The 19,452-nt window shown below is 37.3% G+C and overlaps 2 protein-coding genes across 2 annotated transcripts; both read left to right on the top strand.

The window, feature by feature from the left end:
• The first annotated feature begins 4,077 nt into the window (after positions 1-4,077).
• LOC140871808 (large ribosomal subunit protein eL15-like) lies at positions 4,078-5,950 on the top strand. The gene is made up of 4 exons (XM_073274530.1): positions 4,078-4,202; positions 4,332-4,498; positions 5,005-5,202; positions 5,394-5,950. The coding sequence occupies exons 1-4, from the start codon at positions 4,199-4,201 to the stop codon at positions 5,637-5,639; spliced, it is 615 nt and encodes a 204-aa protein (XP_073130631.1). The 5' UTR covers positions 4,078-4,198; the 3' UTR covers positions 5,640-5,950.
• Positions 5,951-8,152: 2,202 nt separating this feature from the next.
• On the top strand, positions 8,153-9,130 carry LOC140871503 (uncharacterized). Its single transcript, XM_073274037.1, has one exon. It carries the CDS (start codon positions 8,153-8,155, stop codon positions 9,128-9,130), a length of 978 nt encoding a protein of 325 aa, XP_073130138.1.
• The last annotated feature ends 10,322 nt before the right edge of the window (positions 9,131-19,452 follow it).

Here is a 19,452-nt window from a genome sequence, read left to right on the forward strand (position 1 = left end):
TTCTAATTTTTAACTGGATATTACCAGATGAAATTCTTCTCGATACTCCTGATGAGACCTTGGTCACTCCTTTCTTGAATCATTGCATAATACCTACCATCGTCTTTCTGTTCCACGTGGTTGCCTTAACTTCATACACGATTTTTACTTCTGTTTTTGTGATTCATTCCGAAGTATAGGGACCACAGAGCTAAGTCGACAAGAGAGATGATTTTCCTGGCATGTTAACTGTCATTTTATTGTGTCCTACTCCTGACACCGCCTTTTGGCCACAAGTTGAAGCTGTATATGTTGATGTGATGTTGATAGTTGATTTTTTCTTCGTTTACTCACATACTAAGCCTCTTTTTTTTCTTACAAGTTAACAACTCACAGGTGCTTTAAGCTGCCGCCTCCAATTTCTGTGTGCCTTGTTCCCCGTTATTAAAAGATACCCCATCATTTTTGCGTTGAATTCTTATGGTTTTCCCTAGATCATGTTTTGAAAACTAATTCCTATTGTCGTCGTATTTGTCTAGGGTTTTGTTGTATGTTAATGTTCTGGTGCGTGCTCATCAGCCTGGGGATGGAAATTACTCTTGTTAAGTACATCTTTATTAGCATTCCAAGTTAGACCAGTGTTTTTTCCTGGACCAAAGTACCAACTGGCTTTTCAGATTTGTTAATAATATTTTTGTTGGAAACCGTCAGTATCGATTTTCATTGGTCTTTTCATTATTTGATTGAACTTTTGATGATTAGCAACAGGATGGAGATATGTGAAAGTTGCTTCTGTACAGAAGGTTGGACAAGGTGTTGCAAATATACCAGAAGTATGATCCTACCATGCTTCTATCTTTGATTGTTGGTTTGAGTTTGTTTTGTAATGGTGATGAACAAACAGGAACGACCGAATAGAGGCGATATTTAAATAAAATTTAGGGTTTTGTGTTTTGATAACCAAACGTTTCTTTCCTTTACATCTAGAAAACAAAGATTAGGACCCTGGGGATAGCATGATGCCAATATCATAAAATTTGAGATTTGAGGTAAGAAGGTAGACGTCCGTAAAAATATTGTAGTGTGCGGAACAGATTGCAGGCCAATGCAGGTTTAGATAGGTGGCTTTTGTGAAGCATAACTCAAAATGTTCTGACCCATTTGCTTGAAGGTGTTTCAGCTGACTGGAATTGTGGGGAGAAAGAAGTAGGTTCTAATTTGTCTAACAAGTAACGTCTTTTATTTGCACCAGAAGAATAATAAGCGTTAGGCAACACGATTTGCCCAAGTCGTATACACATTTGTTTCCATTTCAATGGAAGCCAATGTTGCCAGCAACCATGCGTAAGAGGCGTAGTTTATGATAAATTTGTGTTCAAAATTTATCTTGCAATTAGATAAGTTGATACTACCTTAATTACACATTAAATGTATTTATGATTGTTAGAAATATAGATTTTTTTTTAAACCCTTTTGGAGAAGTTCAATGTCAATTGAACTTGAATTTATATCAACATTTATTAATCAAGGCACTTGAGACTTGATATACCCGAGAAGATACATAAGGTGTGCTGGATTTACCTGATGAAATCCGTTGATCAACGAAAGGTTAACATTGTGGGAGGGACAATTTCGACCACTATAAAAATCAGTGTGTTTTTCACTTTTTGCACAATTTTCCTATCGCTGGTCTTCTTTTAAATGGTAATTAAAAATCATAAGTAGTCAAAGTAATTTATAAAAGCTCATAGGTGCACGTTCACCCTATTTCATGCTGCTTACCACCGTATTTCGGTTAAGCTTCTTTTACAAATGTTAGTAGAAACGTACACGTTCTGCATGCTTAAAATAATGATCGTAACATGTAAATCAAATGACAACATGAACACGATAATTTATAATGTCATTATTTGTCTTTCAAGTTGATCAAATGATATTTGAAAAAATTGTTTTTAATTTAAATGGATGGTTATTTTGTCGACCAAATGATTTAAAAAAATTGTTTTAATTTAAAAGGTTGGTTTCCTTCCATGGAAAACAGAGTGGCTCGAGAGAGTTTCTTGGTTAGTTGATAGAGAAGGTAATTGTTATATACGATATTGTTTCTCCAGCAAAAATCCATCATTCCACTCTTACTCGATAATCATCGTACGTTTTATTCGGTCCCGAAAAATCTATATAAAAATGAAAGAATAGATCTTCTTCTGTGAGACGAGCCAGTCTTATCCATCCATATTTATAAAAAAGTAATTTTTTTTTTTGAAAGTACAAGTACAAATAATCAATTACAACTACAACAATGTAATGAAATTGCACGCACACAATCGACGGGATTTGAACATTGACCCGAGACTTACTTATTTCGGGTAAGTAAACTATTTTAAATCTACCTAAATAAATTAGGAAAACTATCCGCAATCACCGAAAATCGAACCTGAGACCAATTGGTCAAGATCATATACCCTTCGCCATTGGGCGAATGGCTCATATAATATAAGTAATACTTTTATTATAAAAATAATATTTTTTTATGAGTAACTTAATTAAGAAATTCGTCTCACAAAATTAACTTGTAATACTATCTTATAAAAGAGTTTTGGTCAAAATGAAATGATGATTGATAATCATGTCTATTTTTTATTTCTTATAGTTGACTGAAATAATTGGCATTTATGTATATTGTTTTATATTTTAAATCGAAATCTACTCAGACGTTGTAGATGATTCAAGTAAAATTTTTTTTTAAAAAAAGGATAAAATAAGGGTCATCGTAATTTTCCATATTTTGTCTGCCTTCGTGTCATTGTTCATGCATAACAATCAGGGGCAGTAGATAAATTAGGTCTTGAACGAATAAAAAAACTGACCATTTCATTAACTTGAACAATGTGATATATATATATATACATCACAAACGTTCTACGTAATTTTTTAAAATAACTCATTCAACGACTAATATTATTTAAATTGCACTCAAAGTTGTATTTTTTAATTATTTATATACGATGAATAATTGTGCGAAAAAAATTGTTTTAACTAAACTCATATGCAATATAAAAATAATACTAAACAATGAACTGAAAAAATAACAATATATATAGGAGAACAATAAATTAGTGTGATACAAATTAATAAAAAAACAATGCAACAATCAAGTTGTAATTAGTCAATCTAGAAAATGAAAAAAAGTCACCTTTTTGTAAATTTACAAAATTTCAAATTTGCAATCTGAGTAATCATCATAGTTTAATTGTTTGCGATAAATTTTCATGTTTAGAATAAATTGTTTGCAGGACAGCAAGAAAAAAAAAATGAAGTTAAAAAAATTTAGTGCGATACGAGAGTTTGTGGTGATTTAACCCAATTGAAGCAAAAGTTTCAATCTAAAAACTTACAATAAATTTTTTTATTAACCAATATTATATATAACTATTAATATAAATACTAATTCAAAAATAATTGAGGATACGTCTTAAGGTGGGGTGGTCCTGGACGATCGCCCGGCCCGCTCTACCTCAGGGCCACTTCTGATAGCAACTAAGTTACAATATAATTAATCATCCAATCACATCTTGTTTATTTTATTTATGTGAAGATAAAAATGAAACAAGTCATCGTTATCTTTCGATACACACATAATAAACATTGAGCTAATAGCCTAATACAATAACTTAAAAAACAAAGCTAACGAAGTAAACGGTAAACCACACTGAACAATATTATAAGACAAACTTTCTCAATAAACTGTTGATAAAAGGAGTTGAAGTACTTTTTGAGAGAAATATTAAGTAATTATTAATCAACTCCAAATATTTTTAATTACAAGATCTATCAACCAAAAATGATAAATCCCACACTCCCAAAGAAAAGAGGAGGGGGATGAAAAAGCGAAAGCAACCAGCAAGTAAGCAACTCTATACGCCGACCTTCAAAAGTACTAGTTATTGATCAAATTGCTCACAAATCACAACTCCCATCGTTTATTTCCCATAACTTGAACTAGTGTAAGGATCCCAACAAACAGTTTTGGTATACAGACGATTACAAAAAATTTTAGGCCCTAGTCGATTTTAGGCCCAATACATAATTTAGTAGGCTTCACATTTAAAATGGAAGCCCACCATGGAGCTAAGCCTACAACAACCATAAATAAAGCTATCCTCCAAACCCTAATTTCAGCTGGTCGTCAGCATCCTCGTCCGAACTCAGCAGCCGTGCTATGGGTATGTTTCGCCCCCAAAACCCTAGGACCTGCGCCCCCCATTACTGTGATCGTATTTTGCAGCTCGCATTTTAGGATTGTAATGATTTGGAACGCTGGTTGATTTTGCTTATTTGTGGTCTTTCTGCAGGTGCCTACACTTACGTGTCGGAGCTATGGAAGAAGAAGCAATCGGATGTGATGAGGTTCTTGCTGAGGGTTAGATGTTGGGAGTACCGTCAGCTCCCGTCCATTGTACGTGTTACGCATCCCACGCGACCTGACAAGGCTAGACGCCTTGGCTATAAGGCGAAGCAGGTATGCATCTGACTCTTCTCATTACTTATCGCTGGGACTTAGGATTCTACATTTCTGGCTTGTTTGCTGCAAACTTGCGGTGATAACGTTCCTGCCAATATAATTATGGGATCTGTTCTTCATGTGTCATGTTATAAGTGATACTCATGTAATATGTGCATAAGTTTGCAGAATCTTGTTTTAGTTGGTTGGCTATGATGTTCCATGTTCGTCGACAGAATGTCATTAACTTGGTGAATTCATTTACGCTGGGAAAAGTAGATTTCTGGTTGCTATTCTTTAAATTTTTTTTAAGCGTCCGATTTTTTCAAAAAATTTCCCCATTCCCCATTACTTGCATTTTTTCCAGCTGATTCTTTAAAATTATCTATCTTAATGTTGTTAAGATTACTTCATCCGTGAATACCTGATTGAGTTTACTGATTAATGATAATGATTATTATAGCATTAATGAACATCTTCATAATTTATTTCCTGTGTGTAATTTTACTGAATTATACCTTCAGGGTTGTTTAGTTTACCGAGTTCGTGTTAGACGTGGTGGAAGGAAGAGGCCGGTGCCCAAGGGCATTGTCTATGGTAAGCCCACTAACCAGGGTGTCACTCAACTGAAGTTTCAGCGCAGCAAGCGGTCTGTTGCAGAGGAGAGGGCAGGGAGGAAACTGGGTGGCCTGAGGGTTCTGAACTCGTACTGGATCAATGAGGTTCAAACTTTACAAAACACTTGACATATTTGTTTATTTTGTTTTCTTGAACAATTTGGATGTGTTCTCAAGCAAAATCTTCATTTGCGGATTCTAAGAGCTTTATTTCTGGCACATTTCAAGTTAAAACTGTTCTGCTTTCATTTTACATCTTCAGATGCTCATCTAAATATTGTGTGGTAATGATGTAGGATTCAACATACAAGTACTTTGAAGTTATATTGATTGATCCGGCCCACACAACAATCCGGAAAGACCCAAGAATCAACTGGATCTGCAATCCTGTCCACAAACACAGGGAGCTTCGTGGTCTTACATCTGCTGGAAAGAAGTTCAGGGGTCTCCGAGGAAAAGGTCATCTGCATCACAAAGCTCGTCCATCGAGAAGAGCTACCTGGAAGAGGAACCAGACCTTGTCTCTCCGCCGGTATCGTTGATCTTCATGAATTTTTTTGGTTTTCTAAAAAAAACCTAGATCTCGTATCTGCTGGTGAGCAATTGCTACTGGAGGTGAAACTTTCTATTTTATCTTATTTAGTTATTTGATCGCCATTTCTAAGTTAGGAGTGCAGCAGCTCTTGCTTGATCTGCTATACACTTTTTAAAATGTTTCCGTTTGTGTTTCCTAAAGACTTCTCTGCTGAATGTGTAGTTTATGCGAGGAAATTCAGAGGTTTACAGTTTACTTGTGTCTTGAACATTTTGGTCGAGTTGAATGATAAGCAGTGAAAACTAGAGACCTTGAATCCTTGATATTTTTGCCAATTGGCTCATTTTGTGTTTATTATTAGTATTAGTATGATATGTTTCTTGTTTTATTAGTGAAACATGTGCTCTACATACACACGTACATACAGTAAGCTCATATACACAATTTGCCAATTTTTTTGGACATAGCAAGTATATTAATTATCGTCGAAAGGGCTAATAAAACAAATGGCTGCACAACAGTGCTGGTAACACGAGATATCTTCCCAAACAAAGGTATGTCTGGCCATCACTACATGTCAAGCCAACATGTGTTAAATAATTTGTTGTGCGATGAGAATAATGAGTACATAAGCACTGGTTCCCTCTGGTTGCGGCTAGCGTGCTCTATGTGTGGTACTCCTAACCGCTATCACCACATTAGCTGCATCGGTATCAAAAATCTAATCAAGTTATGCAAACCGCATGCGCGAGCCTTGGTTAGAAAATGATCGAATCGAACCATCAACAATCTGCCAAGTTCAAATAGAATCATCCCATTAAAATCTTTATCAACCACAACGACCTAAAAGTAAATCAAATTTTTGTGCACCTTTGCATCAACGTCGATTTTGATCTTTCCACTTGGTGGAGGGAACCACTATGGGGAAAATCTCATTCTAGTTGAACTAACTTGTGGCCTTGGATTACATAACAAATAATTATCCCACACGTTATTTGTCAAGTTCAACATCTCTCGCATCCTAACATCTTATCCCTTAAAATTCTCTTGTTAAGCGCATTTCAGATATATATTGCCAATATTACCTAGCAAACCATTTCAAAAACACCAACCTCCTCCATATTACTTCCATTTTTATGGATGTAATATTGACTCCATTTTCAAATGTCATTTATATTAGACTTAAGTACCGGCTTCCAACATTTGTTGTGATGTATCACTTTAAACAATTTAAATTTAAATTGGGTTTAAACAAACATGACCGCAGTTGTTTGAGTGTTTTTTTTTTTTGGGGAAAGTTAATTGATTATTTATTGCATAAAAGGAAGCAATTGTCAAAAAATTATTTAAAGCTTTAAAGTATTTTTTGTTGGAAATTGTATTATTGAATGAATTACAATTGAAATGGGCTTGAAAGGTTTGAATTGATTAACCCAAATTGTTTGTAAAAGCCTTGTCCAAAATGTTACAAAATTCAAAATTTTGGTGAAATAAATTGGAGGGAAATGGGGAAATGGTAGTCCCACATTGGAACAACTCCAATTTGTTGTTCACCTTAATTAGTCCAACATTGGACTATGGAATTGGGCCCTTAGGGCACTAGATGTTTTGTAAAGGGGCAAGACGCTAGTCGATGCAACAAACACGCGCGCGGCCGGCCGGCCGGCTCGGCGTGGTGTGGTGTGGTGTGGTCTTCTGATCCGATTATTCTTTTTGAATAAAATTTATTTAAAATAATATTTTATTATTTTATTGAGTATGCCCGAGCGGTAAATTATTACCGCGCGGGCGCAGCACCTCACCATGCGAGACAGTGAGTTCAAAACGGCTTGCGCCCGAGCGGTAAAAAATTGCCGCGCGAGCGCGGTACCAAAATGGCGAGGCAGTGTGTTGGCTTAAAGTTGGGCGCTCGCGCGTTAGAAAATTACCGCCCGAGCGCACCTTCTGCTGAACTAACAGTCACGACTGTTTCTGCATTTTTCTGTCATGGGTTGCATCCTTACAAGTTGGGCGCTCGCGCGGTAGAAAATTACCGCCCGAGCGCACCTTCTGCAGAACTAACAGTCACGACTGTTTCTGGCATTTTTCTGTCATGGGTTGCATCCTTACGCCTTAAAACGTGTTGTTTCGTGTATAACACTATATATATGGTGGTTATAACATAGAAATCATACACAGAAACATCTGATAACATACATTTCAGATTTCTGATTCTCAAAATCTCTCCCTCACTTTCTCAAAGAAAAGTAAAAGCATGTTTTCGTTCGTAGAAGTTCGTGATATTTGCTGTGCTGCTATATCACGATCGAAAGTCGTTGTATCTTAGAGACGATTGCCGCTAACGTTTAGCACTTGGAACGGGCAATTTCGTCTTGCGGATAGAGAGTTTCTCTCGCCTCGACTGTGTTCATTATTGTCGCTGTTATTGTTGCTGCTGTTTAAACAAAGTTTTTTAGAATTCGGAATACACCCTTATAGCAATCACAAGACGAAATTCTTTGTATTTCCCGGATTCTGAAGATGTCTACTGTCTCATTCACTCCGCTCGCTTCTGCCCCCGCTCATGGAGAAAAGCCACCAAAGTTTTCTGGTGTCGACTTCAAACGTTGGCAGCAGAAGATGCTGTTCTATCTGACCACCCTTAATCTGTCTAGATTTCTCAAGGAGGATCCCCCCGTCGTCGTTGAAGGCGATTCTGACACACAAAGAAGGACAACAATAGATGCATGGAACCACAGCGATTTTCTCTGCAGGAATTATATTCTGAATGGCCTCGACGACACTCTCTATAGTGTCTACTCCTCTGTGAAGACGACCAAGGAATTATGGGATTCTTTGGAAAAGAAGTACAAAACTGAAGATGCCGACATAAAGAAGTTTGTAGTTGGCAAATTTTTGGACTTCAAGATGGTAGACTCAAAAACAGTAATGAGTCAAGTGCAAGAGATACAAATCATCTTGCATGACTTATTGGCCGAAGAAATGGAAATCAATGAACCATTCCAAGTCGCGTCTATCATTGAAAAATTGCCTCCACTGTGGAAAGACTTCAAAAACTACCTTAAGCACAAACGTAAGGAGTTGAAACTTGAAGATCTTATTGTAAGGCTTCGCATCGAGGAGAAAAACAGAAATACCGAGGCCAAGTCACATAAAAAGCTGATGGAAACCGAGGTCAAAGCAAATCTGGCGGAATCTAGTACGAGTCAAAAGAGGAAGCGCCCCCATGATGAAAAGCAAAAGGGGAAAGCGAAGAAATTCCAAGGAAGTTGCTACAACTGTGGCAAACCGAATCATATGGCAAGGGACTGCCGAATTCCAAAGAAAAATAACAAAAATCAGAAACCAAGGCAAGTGAACATGGTTCAAGAAAGGTATGTACCTTTAGCACTTTCTGATATTGATCTTAGTGCTGTTATATGTGAGACCAACATGGTGGATGATCCAAGAGGATGGTGGATCGATACCGGCTCTACGAGTCACGTGTGTGTCGAGTAAGACATGTATTCCACCTATGCCACCGTTGGGGATCGAAAGTTGTTCATGGGAAACTTCGCAGCGTCTGAAGTTGTGGGAGTGGGAAATGTGGTGTTGAAGATGACCTCGGGTAAAGAGGTGACGCTCAAAAATGTGCTGCATGTGCCAGACATTCGGAAGAACTTAGTTTCTGATTCACTCTTGAGCAAGGCTGGATTTAGAATGGTATTTGAATTTGATAAATTTGTGTTAACTAAATCTGGTGTATTTGTTGGGAAAGGGTACCAAGATAGTGGTCTCTTTAAGTTAAATGTAATGAATGTTTCCCGTCTTGAGGCGAAGAATAAAGTTATTGGTTCTGCTTACTTGACTGAAAGTTATGATATATGGCATTAACGATTAGGACATGTTAACTTCAACACGTTGCAAAGACTTACAAATTTAAATGTAATACCTATGTTTAAAAGAAATCCACAAAACAAGTGTGAGATATGTGTTGAAGCGAAAATGGTTAAAGCTCCATTTCATAATGTCACGAGAAGTACTACGCCACTTGAATTAATACATACTGATGTATGTGATTTAAAAATGGTACAAACACGAGGTGGAAATAAGTACTTTATAACATTCATTGATGATTGCACCAGATTTTGTTATGTATATTTATTGAAAAGCAAAGATGAAGCGATCGACGCTCTCAAGAAATATAAAACTGAGATTGAAAATCAACGAAGTTCGAAAATTAAAATGATTCGAAGTGATCGAGGTGGAGAGTATGTGGCTCTTTTTGAAGAATTTTGCTCAACTTCGGGCATCATTCATCAAACGACAGCCCCTTACTCACCTCAATCTAATGGCGTTGCAGAACGCAAAAATCGAACATTAAAGGAAATGATGAACGCGTTGTTAATAAATTCTGGCTTACCTCAAAATATGTGGGGTGAAGCGATTCTCTCAGCAACTCACATTCTAAACCGGATTCCAATCAAAGGAAAAGATGAAACACCATATGAACAATGGAAAGGTCGTAAACCTTCTTACCAATACCTCAAAGTGTGAGGGTGTTTGGCGAAAGTAGAAGTACCTAAGCCAAAACAAATAAAAATTGGGCCTAAAACGGTTGACTGTATATTTATTGGTTATGCATACAATAGTAGTGCATATCGATTTTTAGTACATAAGTCAACGAATCCTGATATACATGAAGGCACAATTATGGAGTCAAGGAATGATGTATTCTTTGAAAATATCTTTCCATGTAAAGACAATAAAGAAATAAGTTCGAACAAGCGAACTCATGAAAACACAATTGAAACTCCACAAAACAACGTGGAACCACGACGCAGCAAGCGTGCAAGAGTTGAAAAATCGTTTGGTCCTGATTTTCTAACATACATGTTAGATAATGAACCAATAACTCTTCAAGAGGCTTTATCAAATCCTGAGGCTCCTTTTTGGAAGGAAGCCATACAAAATGAAATAGATTCCATAATGCATAATCATACATGGGAGTTGGTTGATCTCCCTCCGGGATGTAAACCTTTAGGATCCAAGTGGATTCTTAAAAGGAAATACAAAGAAGATGGATCTATAGATAAATATAAAGCTCGACTCGTGGTTCAAGGTTTTAGACAAAAAGAGGGATATGATTTCTTCGATACCTACTCTTCGGTTTCTAGAATAACATCCATTCGTGTTCTCATAGCTATTGCAGCATTGCATGATCTTGAGATTTATCAAATGGATGTTAAAACTGCGTTTTTAAACGGAGAATTGGATGAAGAAATATATATAAAACAACCAAAAGGGTTTGTTGTACCCGAAAAAGAACAAAAGGTGTGTAAACTTGTCAAGTCATTGTATGGACTTAAACAAGCACCTAAACAGTGGCATCAAATGTTTGACACTGCAATGTTGTCAAATGGTTTCACAATAAATGAATGTGATAAATGTGTCTACATTAAAGGTACTACAAATGCATATGTAATTGTTTGTCTTTATGTAGATGACATGTTAATCATGGATAGCAACCATGAATTAATTGTGAAAACCAAGAAAATGTTGAGACAACATTTTGATATGAAGGATTTGGGATTGTGTGATATAATTCTAGGGATTAAAGTCTCTAGACTTCCTGCTGGAATTATGTTATCCCAAACTCATTATGTAGAAAAGGTTATTGAATGATTTAATGCCACAAATCATCCTATGGCTAGAACACCTATGGAATTGGGTACACATTTAGCCAAAAATAGAGGAGAACCTATTTCACAAGTGGAATATGCAAGGGTGATAGGAAGTTTAATGTATTTAACTAACTGTACTCGTCCTGATCTTGCATATACCGCAAATAAGCTAAGTCGATTCACAAGTAATCCAAGTAAGGATCATTGGAAAGCACTAATGAGAGTGCTTGGATATTTGAAATACACTTTGAGTTATGGAATATTGTATACAAAATATCCTGCGGTCCTAGAAGGATATTGTGATGCAAATTGGATTTCTGACACAAAAGACTCCAAGTCTACGAGTGGATATGTGTTCACTATCGGTGGAGGAGCGGTGTTATGGAGATCCTCTAAACAAACTTATATAGCTCGGTCAACTATGGAGTCCGAGTTTATTGCTCTAGATAAATCTGGAGAAGAAGCCGAGTGGCTTCGAAACTTTCTCGAAGATATTCCATGTTGGAATAAACCGGTGTCTTCCATTACGATTCATTGTGACAGTCAGTCAGCAATAGGAAGAGCACAAAGTAGTATGTACAATGGTAAATCTCGACATATTCGTCGGAGACATAATACCATAAGACAATTGATCTCGAACGGGGTTATTTCGGTTAACTATGTGAAGTCAAAGGAAAATCTTGCGGATCCGCTTACAAAAAGTATAAATAGAGATCAAATGTACAAACTACTTGGAGGAATGGGTTTAAAATCCACAAAATAAAATGTTTATAGCGGTAACCCAACCTTGAGAATTGGAGATCCCAAAACCTTGGTTCAATGGGACAACTAAGTTATAAGTATTAGTTTGAGTACTTGGAAAAATTACTTACTCATTCCTGGAACATCCAAGTTGAAATAACCTGCAAAATGTGGTGAGGTTAAGTTTTTCTTTTAATGATTCCTATACCTATGAGGTGGAGTAACGCAGGATACTCTTGATAGGAGATCACCTATATAAGTGCAAAGTATTGGCCGCTTTGATTGCAACACTTATGAATCTAAGATATGGTCCAGGGCCGAAATGGACACAACGTGAGAACAAAATATGTAAGAGTATTGTTATGTAAGTACTATTGTCTTGGTTTACACAAACGGTTGACTAGTTCAAAACATCGCGTTACTATGCAACTAGTAAATCCGATAGTATTTTACTACGGTAGGTTCAAAGCCACAAGCTACCTATCCTGATGTAACAATAACTCAAAATGATTTTCTAGTGAGAATGTTACTATACGTGAAATTCATTCATGTGGGGGATTGTTGGAAATTGTATTATTGAATGAATTACAATTGAAATGGGCTTGAAAGGGTTTAATTGATTAACCCAAATTGTTTGTAAAAGCCTTGTCCAAAGTGTTACAAAATTCAAAATTTTGGTGAAATAAATTGGAGGGAAATGGGGAAATGGTAGTCCCACATTGGAACAACTTCAATTTGTTGTTCACCTTAATTAGTCCAACATTGGACTATGGAATTGGGCCCTTAGGGCACCGGATGTTTTGTAAAGGGGCAAGACGCTAGTCGATGCAACAAACACACACGCACGCGCGGCCAGCCGGCTCGGCTCGGCGTGGCGTGGGGTGGTGTGGTGTGGTGTGGTCTTCTGATCCGATTATTCTTTTTGAATAAAATTTATTTAAAATAATATTTTATTATTTTATTGAGTATGCCCGAGCGGTAAATTATTACCGCGCGGGCGCAGCACCTCACCATGCGAGACAGTGAGTTCAAAACGGCTTGCGCCCGAGCAGTAAAAAATTGCCGCGCGAGCGCGGTACCAAAATGGCGAGGCAGTGTGTTGGCTTAAAGTTGGGCGCTCGCGCGGTAGAAAATTACCGCCCGAGCGCACCTTCTGCAGAACTAACAGTCACGACTGTTTCTGGCATTTTTCTGTCATGGGTTGCATCCTTACGCCTTAAAACGTGTTGTTTCGTGTATAACACTATATATATGGTGGTTATAACATGGAAATCATACACAGAAACATCTGATAACATACATTTCAGATTTCTGATTCTCAAAATCTCTCCCTCACTTTCTCAAAGAAAAGTAAAAGCATATTTTCGTTCGTAGAAGTTCGTGATATTTGTTGTGCTGCTATATCACGATCGAAAGTCGTTGTATCTTAGAGACGATTGCCGCTAACGTTTAGCACTTGGAACGGGCAATTTCGTCTTGCGGATAGAGAGTTTCTCTCGCCTTGACTGTGTTCATTATTGTCGCTGTTATTGTTGCTGCTGTTTAAACAAAGTTTTTCAGAATTCGGAATACACCCTTATAGCAATCGCAAGACGAAATTCTTTGTATTTCCCGGATTCTGAAGATGTCTACTGTCTCATTCACTCCGCTCGCTTCTGCCCCCGCTCATGGAGAAAAGCCACCAACGTTTTCTGGTGCCGACTTCAAACGTTGGCAGCAAAAGATGCTGTTCTATCTGACCACCCTTAATCTGTCTAGATTTCTCAAGGAGGATCCCCCCGTCTTCGTTGAAGGCGATTCTGACACACAAAGAAGGGCAGCAATAGATGCATGGAACCACAACGATTTTCTCTGCAGGATTTATATTCTGAATGGCCTCGACGACACTCTCTATAGTGTCTACTCCTCTGTGAAGACGGCCAAGGAATTATGGGATTCTTTGGAAAAGAAGTACAAAACTGAAGATGTCGGCATAAAGAAGTTTGTAGTTGGCAAATTTCTGGACTTCAAGATGGTAGACTCAAAAACAGTAATGAGTCAAGTGCAAGAGATACAAATCATCTTGCATGACTTATTGGCCGAAGGAATGGAAATCAATGAACCATTCCAAGTCGCGTCTATCATTGAGAAATTGCCTCCACTGTGGAAAGACTTCAAAAACTACCTTAAGCACAAACGTAAGGAGTTGAAACTTGAAGATCTTATTGTAAGGCTTCGCATCGAGGAGGACAACAGAAATACCGAGGCCAAGTCACATAAAAAGCTGATGGAAACCAAGGCCAAAGCAAATCTGGCGGAGTCTAGTACGAGTCAAAAGAGGAAGCGCCCCCATGATGAAAAGCAAAAGGGAAAAGCGAAGAAATTCCAAGGAAGTTGCTACAACTGTGGCAAACCGAATCATATGGCAAGGGACTGCCGACTTCCAAAGAAAAATAACAAAAATCAGAAACCAAGGCAAGTGAACATGGTTCAAGAAAGGTATGTACCTTTAGCACTTTCTGATATTGATCTTAGTGCTGTTATATGTGAGGCCAACATGGTGGATGATCCAAGAGGATGGTGGATCGATACCGGCTCTACGAGTCACGTGTGTGCCGAGAAAGACATGTATTCCACCTATGTCACCGTTGGGGATCGAAAGTTGTTCATGGGAAACTCCGCAACGTCTGAAGTTGTGGGAGTGGGAAATGTGGTGTTGAAGATGACCTCGGGTAAAGAGGTGACGCTAAAAAATGTGCTGCATGTGCCAGACATTCGGAAGAACTTAGTTTCTGGTTCACTCTTGAGCAAGGCTGGATTTAGAATGGTATTTGAATCTGATAAATTTGTGTTAACTAAATCTGGTGTATTTGTTGGGAAAGGGTACCAAGATAGTGGTCTCTTTAAGTTAAATGTAATGAATGTTTCCCGCCTTGAGGCGAAGAATAAAGTTATTGGTTCTGCTTACTTGACTGAAAGTTATTATATATGGCATGAACGATTAGGACATGTTAACTTCAACACGTTGCAAAGACTTGCAAATTTAAATGTAATACCTATGTTTAAAAGAAATCCACAAAACAAGTGTGAGATATGTGTTAAAGCGAAAATGGTTAAAGCTCCATTTCATAATGTCACGAGAAGTACTACGCCACTTGAATTAATACATACTGATGTATGTGATTTAAAAATGGTACAAACACGAGGTGGAAATAAGTACTTTATAACATTCATTGATGATTGCACCAGATTTTGTTATGTATATTTATTGAAAAGCAAAGATGAAGCGATCGACGCTCTCAAGAAATATAAAACTGAGATTGAAAATCAACGAAGTTCGAAAATTAAAATGATTCGAAGTGATCGAGGTGGAGAGTATGTGGCTCTTTTTGAAGAATTTTGCTCAACTTCGGGCATCATTCATCAAACGACAGCCCCTTACTCACCTCAATCTAATGGCGTTGCAGAACGCAAAAATCGAACATTAAAGGAAATGATGAACGCATTGTTAATAAATTTTGTCTTACCTCAAAATATGTGGGGTGAAGCGATTCTCTCAGCAACTCACATTCTAAACCGGATTCCAATCAAAGGAAAAGATGAAACACCATACGAACAATGGAAAGGTCGTAAACCTTCTTACCAATACCTCAAAGTGTGGGGGTGTTTGGCGAAAGTAGAAGTACCTAAGCCAAAACAAATAAAAATTGGGCCTAAAACGGTTGACTGTATATTTATTGGTTATGCATACAATAGTAGTGCATATCGATTTTTAATACATAAGTCAACGAATCCTGATATACATGAAGGCACAATTATGGAGTCAAGGAATGTTGTATTCTTTGAAAATATCTTTCCATGTAAAGACAATAAAGAAACAAGTTCGAACAAGCGAACTCATGAAAACACAATTGAAACTCCACAAAACAACGTGGAACCACGACGCAACAAGCGTGCAAGAGTTGAAAAATCGTTTGGTCCTGATTTTCTAACATACATGTTAGATAATGAACCAAGAACTCTTCAAGAGGCTTTATCAAATCCTGAGACTCCTTTTTGGAAGGAAGCCATACAAAATGAAATAGATTCCATAATGCATAATCATACATGGGAGTTGGTTGATCTCCCTCCGGGATGTAAACCTTTAGGATCCAAGTGGATTCTTAAAAGGAAATACAAAGAAGATGGATCTATAGGTAAATATAAAGCTCGACTCGTGGTTCAAGGTTTTAGACAAAAAGAGGGATATGATTTCTTCGATACCTACTCTCCGGTTTCTAGAATAACATCCATTCGTGTTCTCATAGCTATTGCAGCATTGCATGATCTTGAGATTCATCAAATGGATGTTAAAACTGCGTTTTTAAACGGAGAATTGGATGAAGAAATATATATAAAACAACCAAAAGGGTTTGTTGTACCCGGAAAAAAACAAAACGTGTGTAAACTTGTCAAGTCATTGTATGGACTTAAACAAGCACCTAAACAGTGGCATCAAATGTTTGACACTGCAATGTTGTCAAATGGTTTCACAATAAATGAATGTGATAAATGTGTCTACATTAAAGGTACTACAAATGCATATGTAATTGTTTGTCTTTATGTAGATGACATGTTAATCATGGGTAGCAACAATGAATTGATTGTGAAAACCAAAAAAATGTTGAGACAACATTTTGATATGAAGGATTTGGGATTGTGTGGTATAATTCTAGGGATTAAAGTCTCTAGACTTCCTGCTGGAATTATGTTATCCCAAACTCATTATGTAGAAAAGGTTCTTGAACGATTTAATGCCACAAATCATCCTATGGCTAGAACACCTATGGAATTGGGTACACATTTAGCCAAAAATAGAGGAGAACCTATTTCACAAGTGGAATATGCAAGGGTGATAGGAAGTTTAATGTATTTAACTAACTGTACTCGTCCTGATCTTGCATATACCGTAAATAAGCTAAGTCGATTCACAAGTAATCCAAGTAAGGATCATTGGAAAGCACTAATGAGAGTGCTTGGATATTTGAAATACACTTTGAGTTATGGAATAGTGTATACAAAATATCCTGCGATCCTAGAAGGATATTGTGATGCAAATTGGATTTCTGACACAAAAGACTCCAAGTCTACGAGTGGATATGTGTTCACTATCGGTGGAGGAGCGGTGTTATGGAGATCCTCTAAACAAACTTGTATAGCTCGGTCAACTATGGAGTCCGAGTTTATTGCTCTAGATAAAGCTGGAGAAGAAGCCGAGTGGCTTCGAAACTTTCTCGAAGATATTCCATGTTGGAATAAACCGGTGTCTTCCATTACGATTCATTGTGACAGTCAGTCAGCAATAGGAAGAGCACAAAGTAGTATGTACAATGGTAAATCTCGACATATTCGTCGGAGACATAATACCATAAGACAATTGATCTCGAACGGGGTTATTTCGGTTGACTATGTGAAGTCAAAGGAAAATCTTGCGGATCCGCTTACAAAAAGTATAAATAGAGATCAAATGTACAAACTACTTGGAGGAATGGGTTTAAAATCCACAAAATAAAATGTTTATAGCGGTAACCCAACCTTGAGAATTTGAGATCTCAAAACCTTGGTTCAATGGGACAACTAAGTTATAAATATTAGTTTGAGTACTTGGAAAAATTACTTACTCATTCCTGGAACATCCAAGTTGAAATAACCTGCAAAATGTGGTGAGGTTAAGTTTTTCTTTTAATGATTCCTATACCTATGAGGTGGAGTAACGCAGGATACTCTTGATAGGAGATCACCTATATAAGTGCAAAGTATTGGCCGCTTTGATTGCAACACTTATGAATCTAAGATATGGTCCAGGGCCGAAATGGACACAACGTGAGAACAAAATATGTAAGAGTATTGTTATGTAAGTACTATTGTCTTGGTTTACACAAACGGTTGACTAGTTCAAAACATCGCGTTACTATGCAACTAGTAAATCCGATAATATTTTACTACGGTAGGTTCAAAGCCACAAGCTACCTATCCTGATGTAACAATAACTCAAAATGATTTTCTAGTGAGAATGTTACTATACGTGAAATTCATTCATGTGGGGGATTGTTGGAAATTGTATTATTGAATGAATTACAATTGAAATGGGCTTGAAAGGGTTTGAATTGATTAACCCAAATTGTTTGTAAAAGCCTTGTCCAAAGTGTTACAAAATTCAAAATTTTGGTGAAATAAATTGGAGGAAAATGGGAAAATGGTAGTTCCACATTGGAACAACTCCAATTTGTTGTTCACCTTAATTAGTCCAACATTGGACTATGGAATTGGGCCTTTAGGGCATCAGATGTTTTGTAAAGGGGCAAGACGCTAGTCGATGCAACAAACACACACGCGCGCGCGGCCGGCCGGCTCGGCTCGGCGTGGCGTGGCGTGGGGTGGCGTGGGGTGGTGTGGTGTGGTGTGGTGTGGTGTGGTCTTCTGATCTGATTATTCTTTTTGAATAAAATTTATTTAAAATAATATTTTATTATTTTATTGAGTATGCCCGAGCGGTAAATTATTACCGCGCGGGCGCAGCACCTCACCATGCGAGACAGTGAGTTCAAAACGGCTTGCGCCCGAGCGGTAAAAAATTGCCGCGCGAGCCCGGTACCAAAATGACGAGGCAGTGTGTTGGCTTAAAGTTGGGCGCTCGCGCGGTAGAAAATTACCGCCCGAGCGCACCTTCTGCAGAACTAACAGTCACGACTTTTTTTGGCATTTTTCTGTCATGGGTTGCATCCTTACGCCTTAAAACGTGTTGTTTCGTGTATAACACTATATATATGGTGGTTATAACATAGAAATCATACACAGAAACATCTGATAACATACATTTCAGATTTCTGATTCTCAAAATCTCTCCCTCACTTTCTCAAGGAAAAGTAAAAGCATATTTTCGTTCGTAGAAGTTCGTGATATTTGCTGTGCTGCTATATCACGATCGAAAGTCGTTGTATCTTAGAGACGATTGCCGCTAACGTTTAGCACTTGGAACGGGCAATTTCGTCTTGCGGATAAAGAGTTTCTCTCGCCTCGACTGTGTTCATTATTGTCGCTGTTATTGTTGCTGCTGTTTAAACAAAGTTTTTCAGAATTCGGAATACACCCTTATAGCATTTTTTTTATAAACTTCTTTATAATGACTAGCTTCTCGCAAATTTTTTTTATAAAAAATAATAGTATTAATTGAAAGAAAACATACATCCAAAATAAATAGGAGACTAAAAAATAATGTCTCTCAGGATATTGCTCTTTTCAAATGATAGATCAAACAAATTTAACTAGTGACCAAACTCATATAAAACATCAAAAACAATAAGATGAAAATTTAGAGTATGGTTGGATTAAGGCATCTGAAATCATAAATTTTACATTCATGATTTCAAAAATACAAATCCGTTTGATTTATTTGGA

This window comes from Henckelia pumila, unplaced genomic scaffold, assembly GCF_033568475.1.
Source record: "Henckelia pumila isolate YLH828 unplaced genomic scaffold, ASM3356847v2 CTG_461:::fragment_3, whole genome shotgun sequence".
Taxonomy (NCBI): Eukaryota; Viridiplantae; Streptophyta; class Magnoliopsida; order Lamiales; family Gesneriaceae; genus Henckelia; species Henckelia pumila.

Bases quoted from the DNA above. Each gene is read 5' to 3' on its own strand.
- LOC140871808 (XM_073274530.1), top strand. The intron at 4,499-5,004 runs GTATGCATCTGA...TTATACCTTCAG, and splicing joins TTGGCTATAAGGCGAAGCAG to GGTTGTTTAGTTTACCGAGT. The intron at 5,203-5,393 runs GTTCAAACTTTA...GTAATGATGTAG, and splicing joins ACTCGTACTGGATCAATGAG to GATTCAACATACAAGTACTT.
- LOC140871503 (XM_073274037.1), top strand. From the start codon at position 8,153: ATGTCTACTGTCTCATTCACTCCGCTCGCTTCTGCCCCCGCTCATGGA.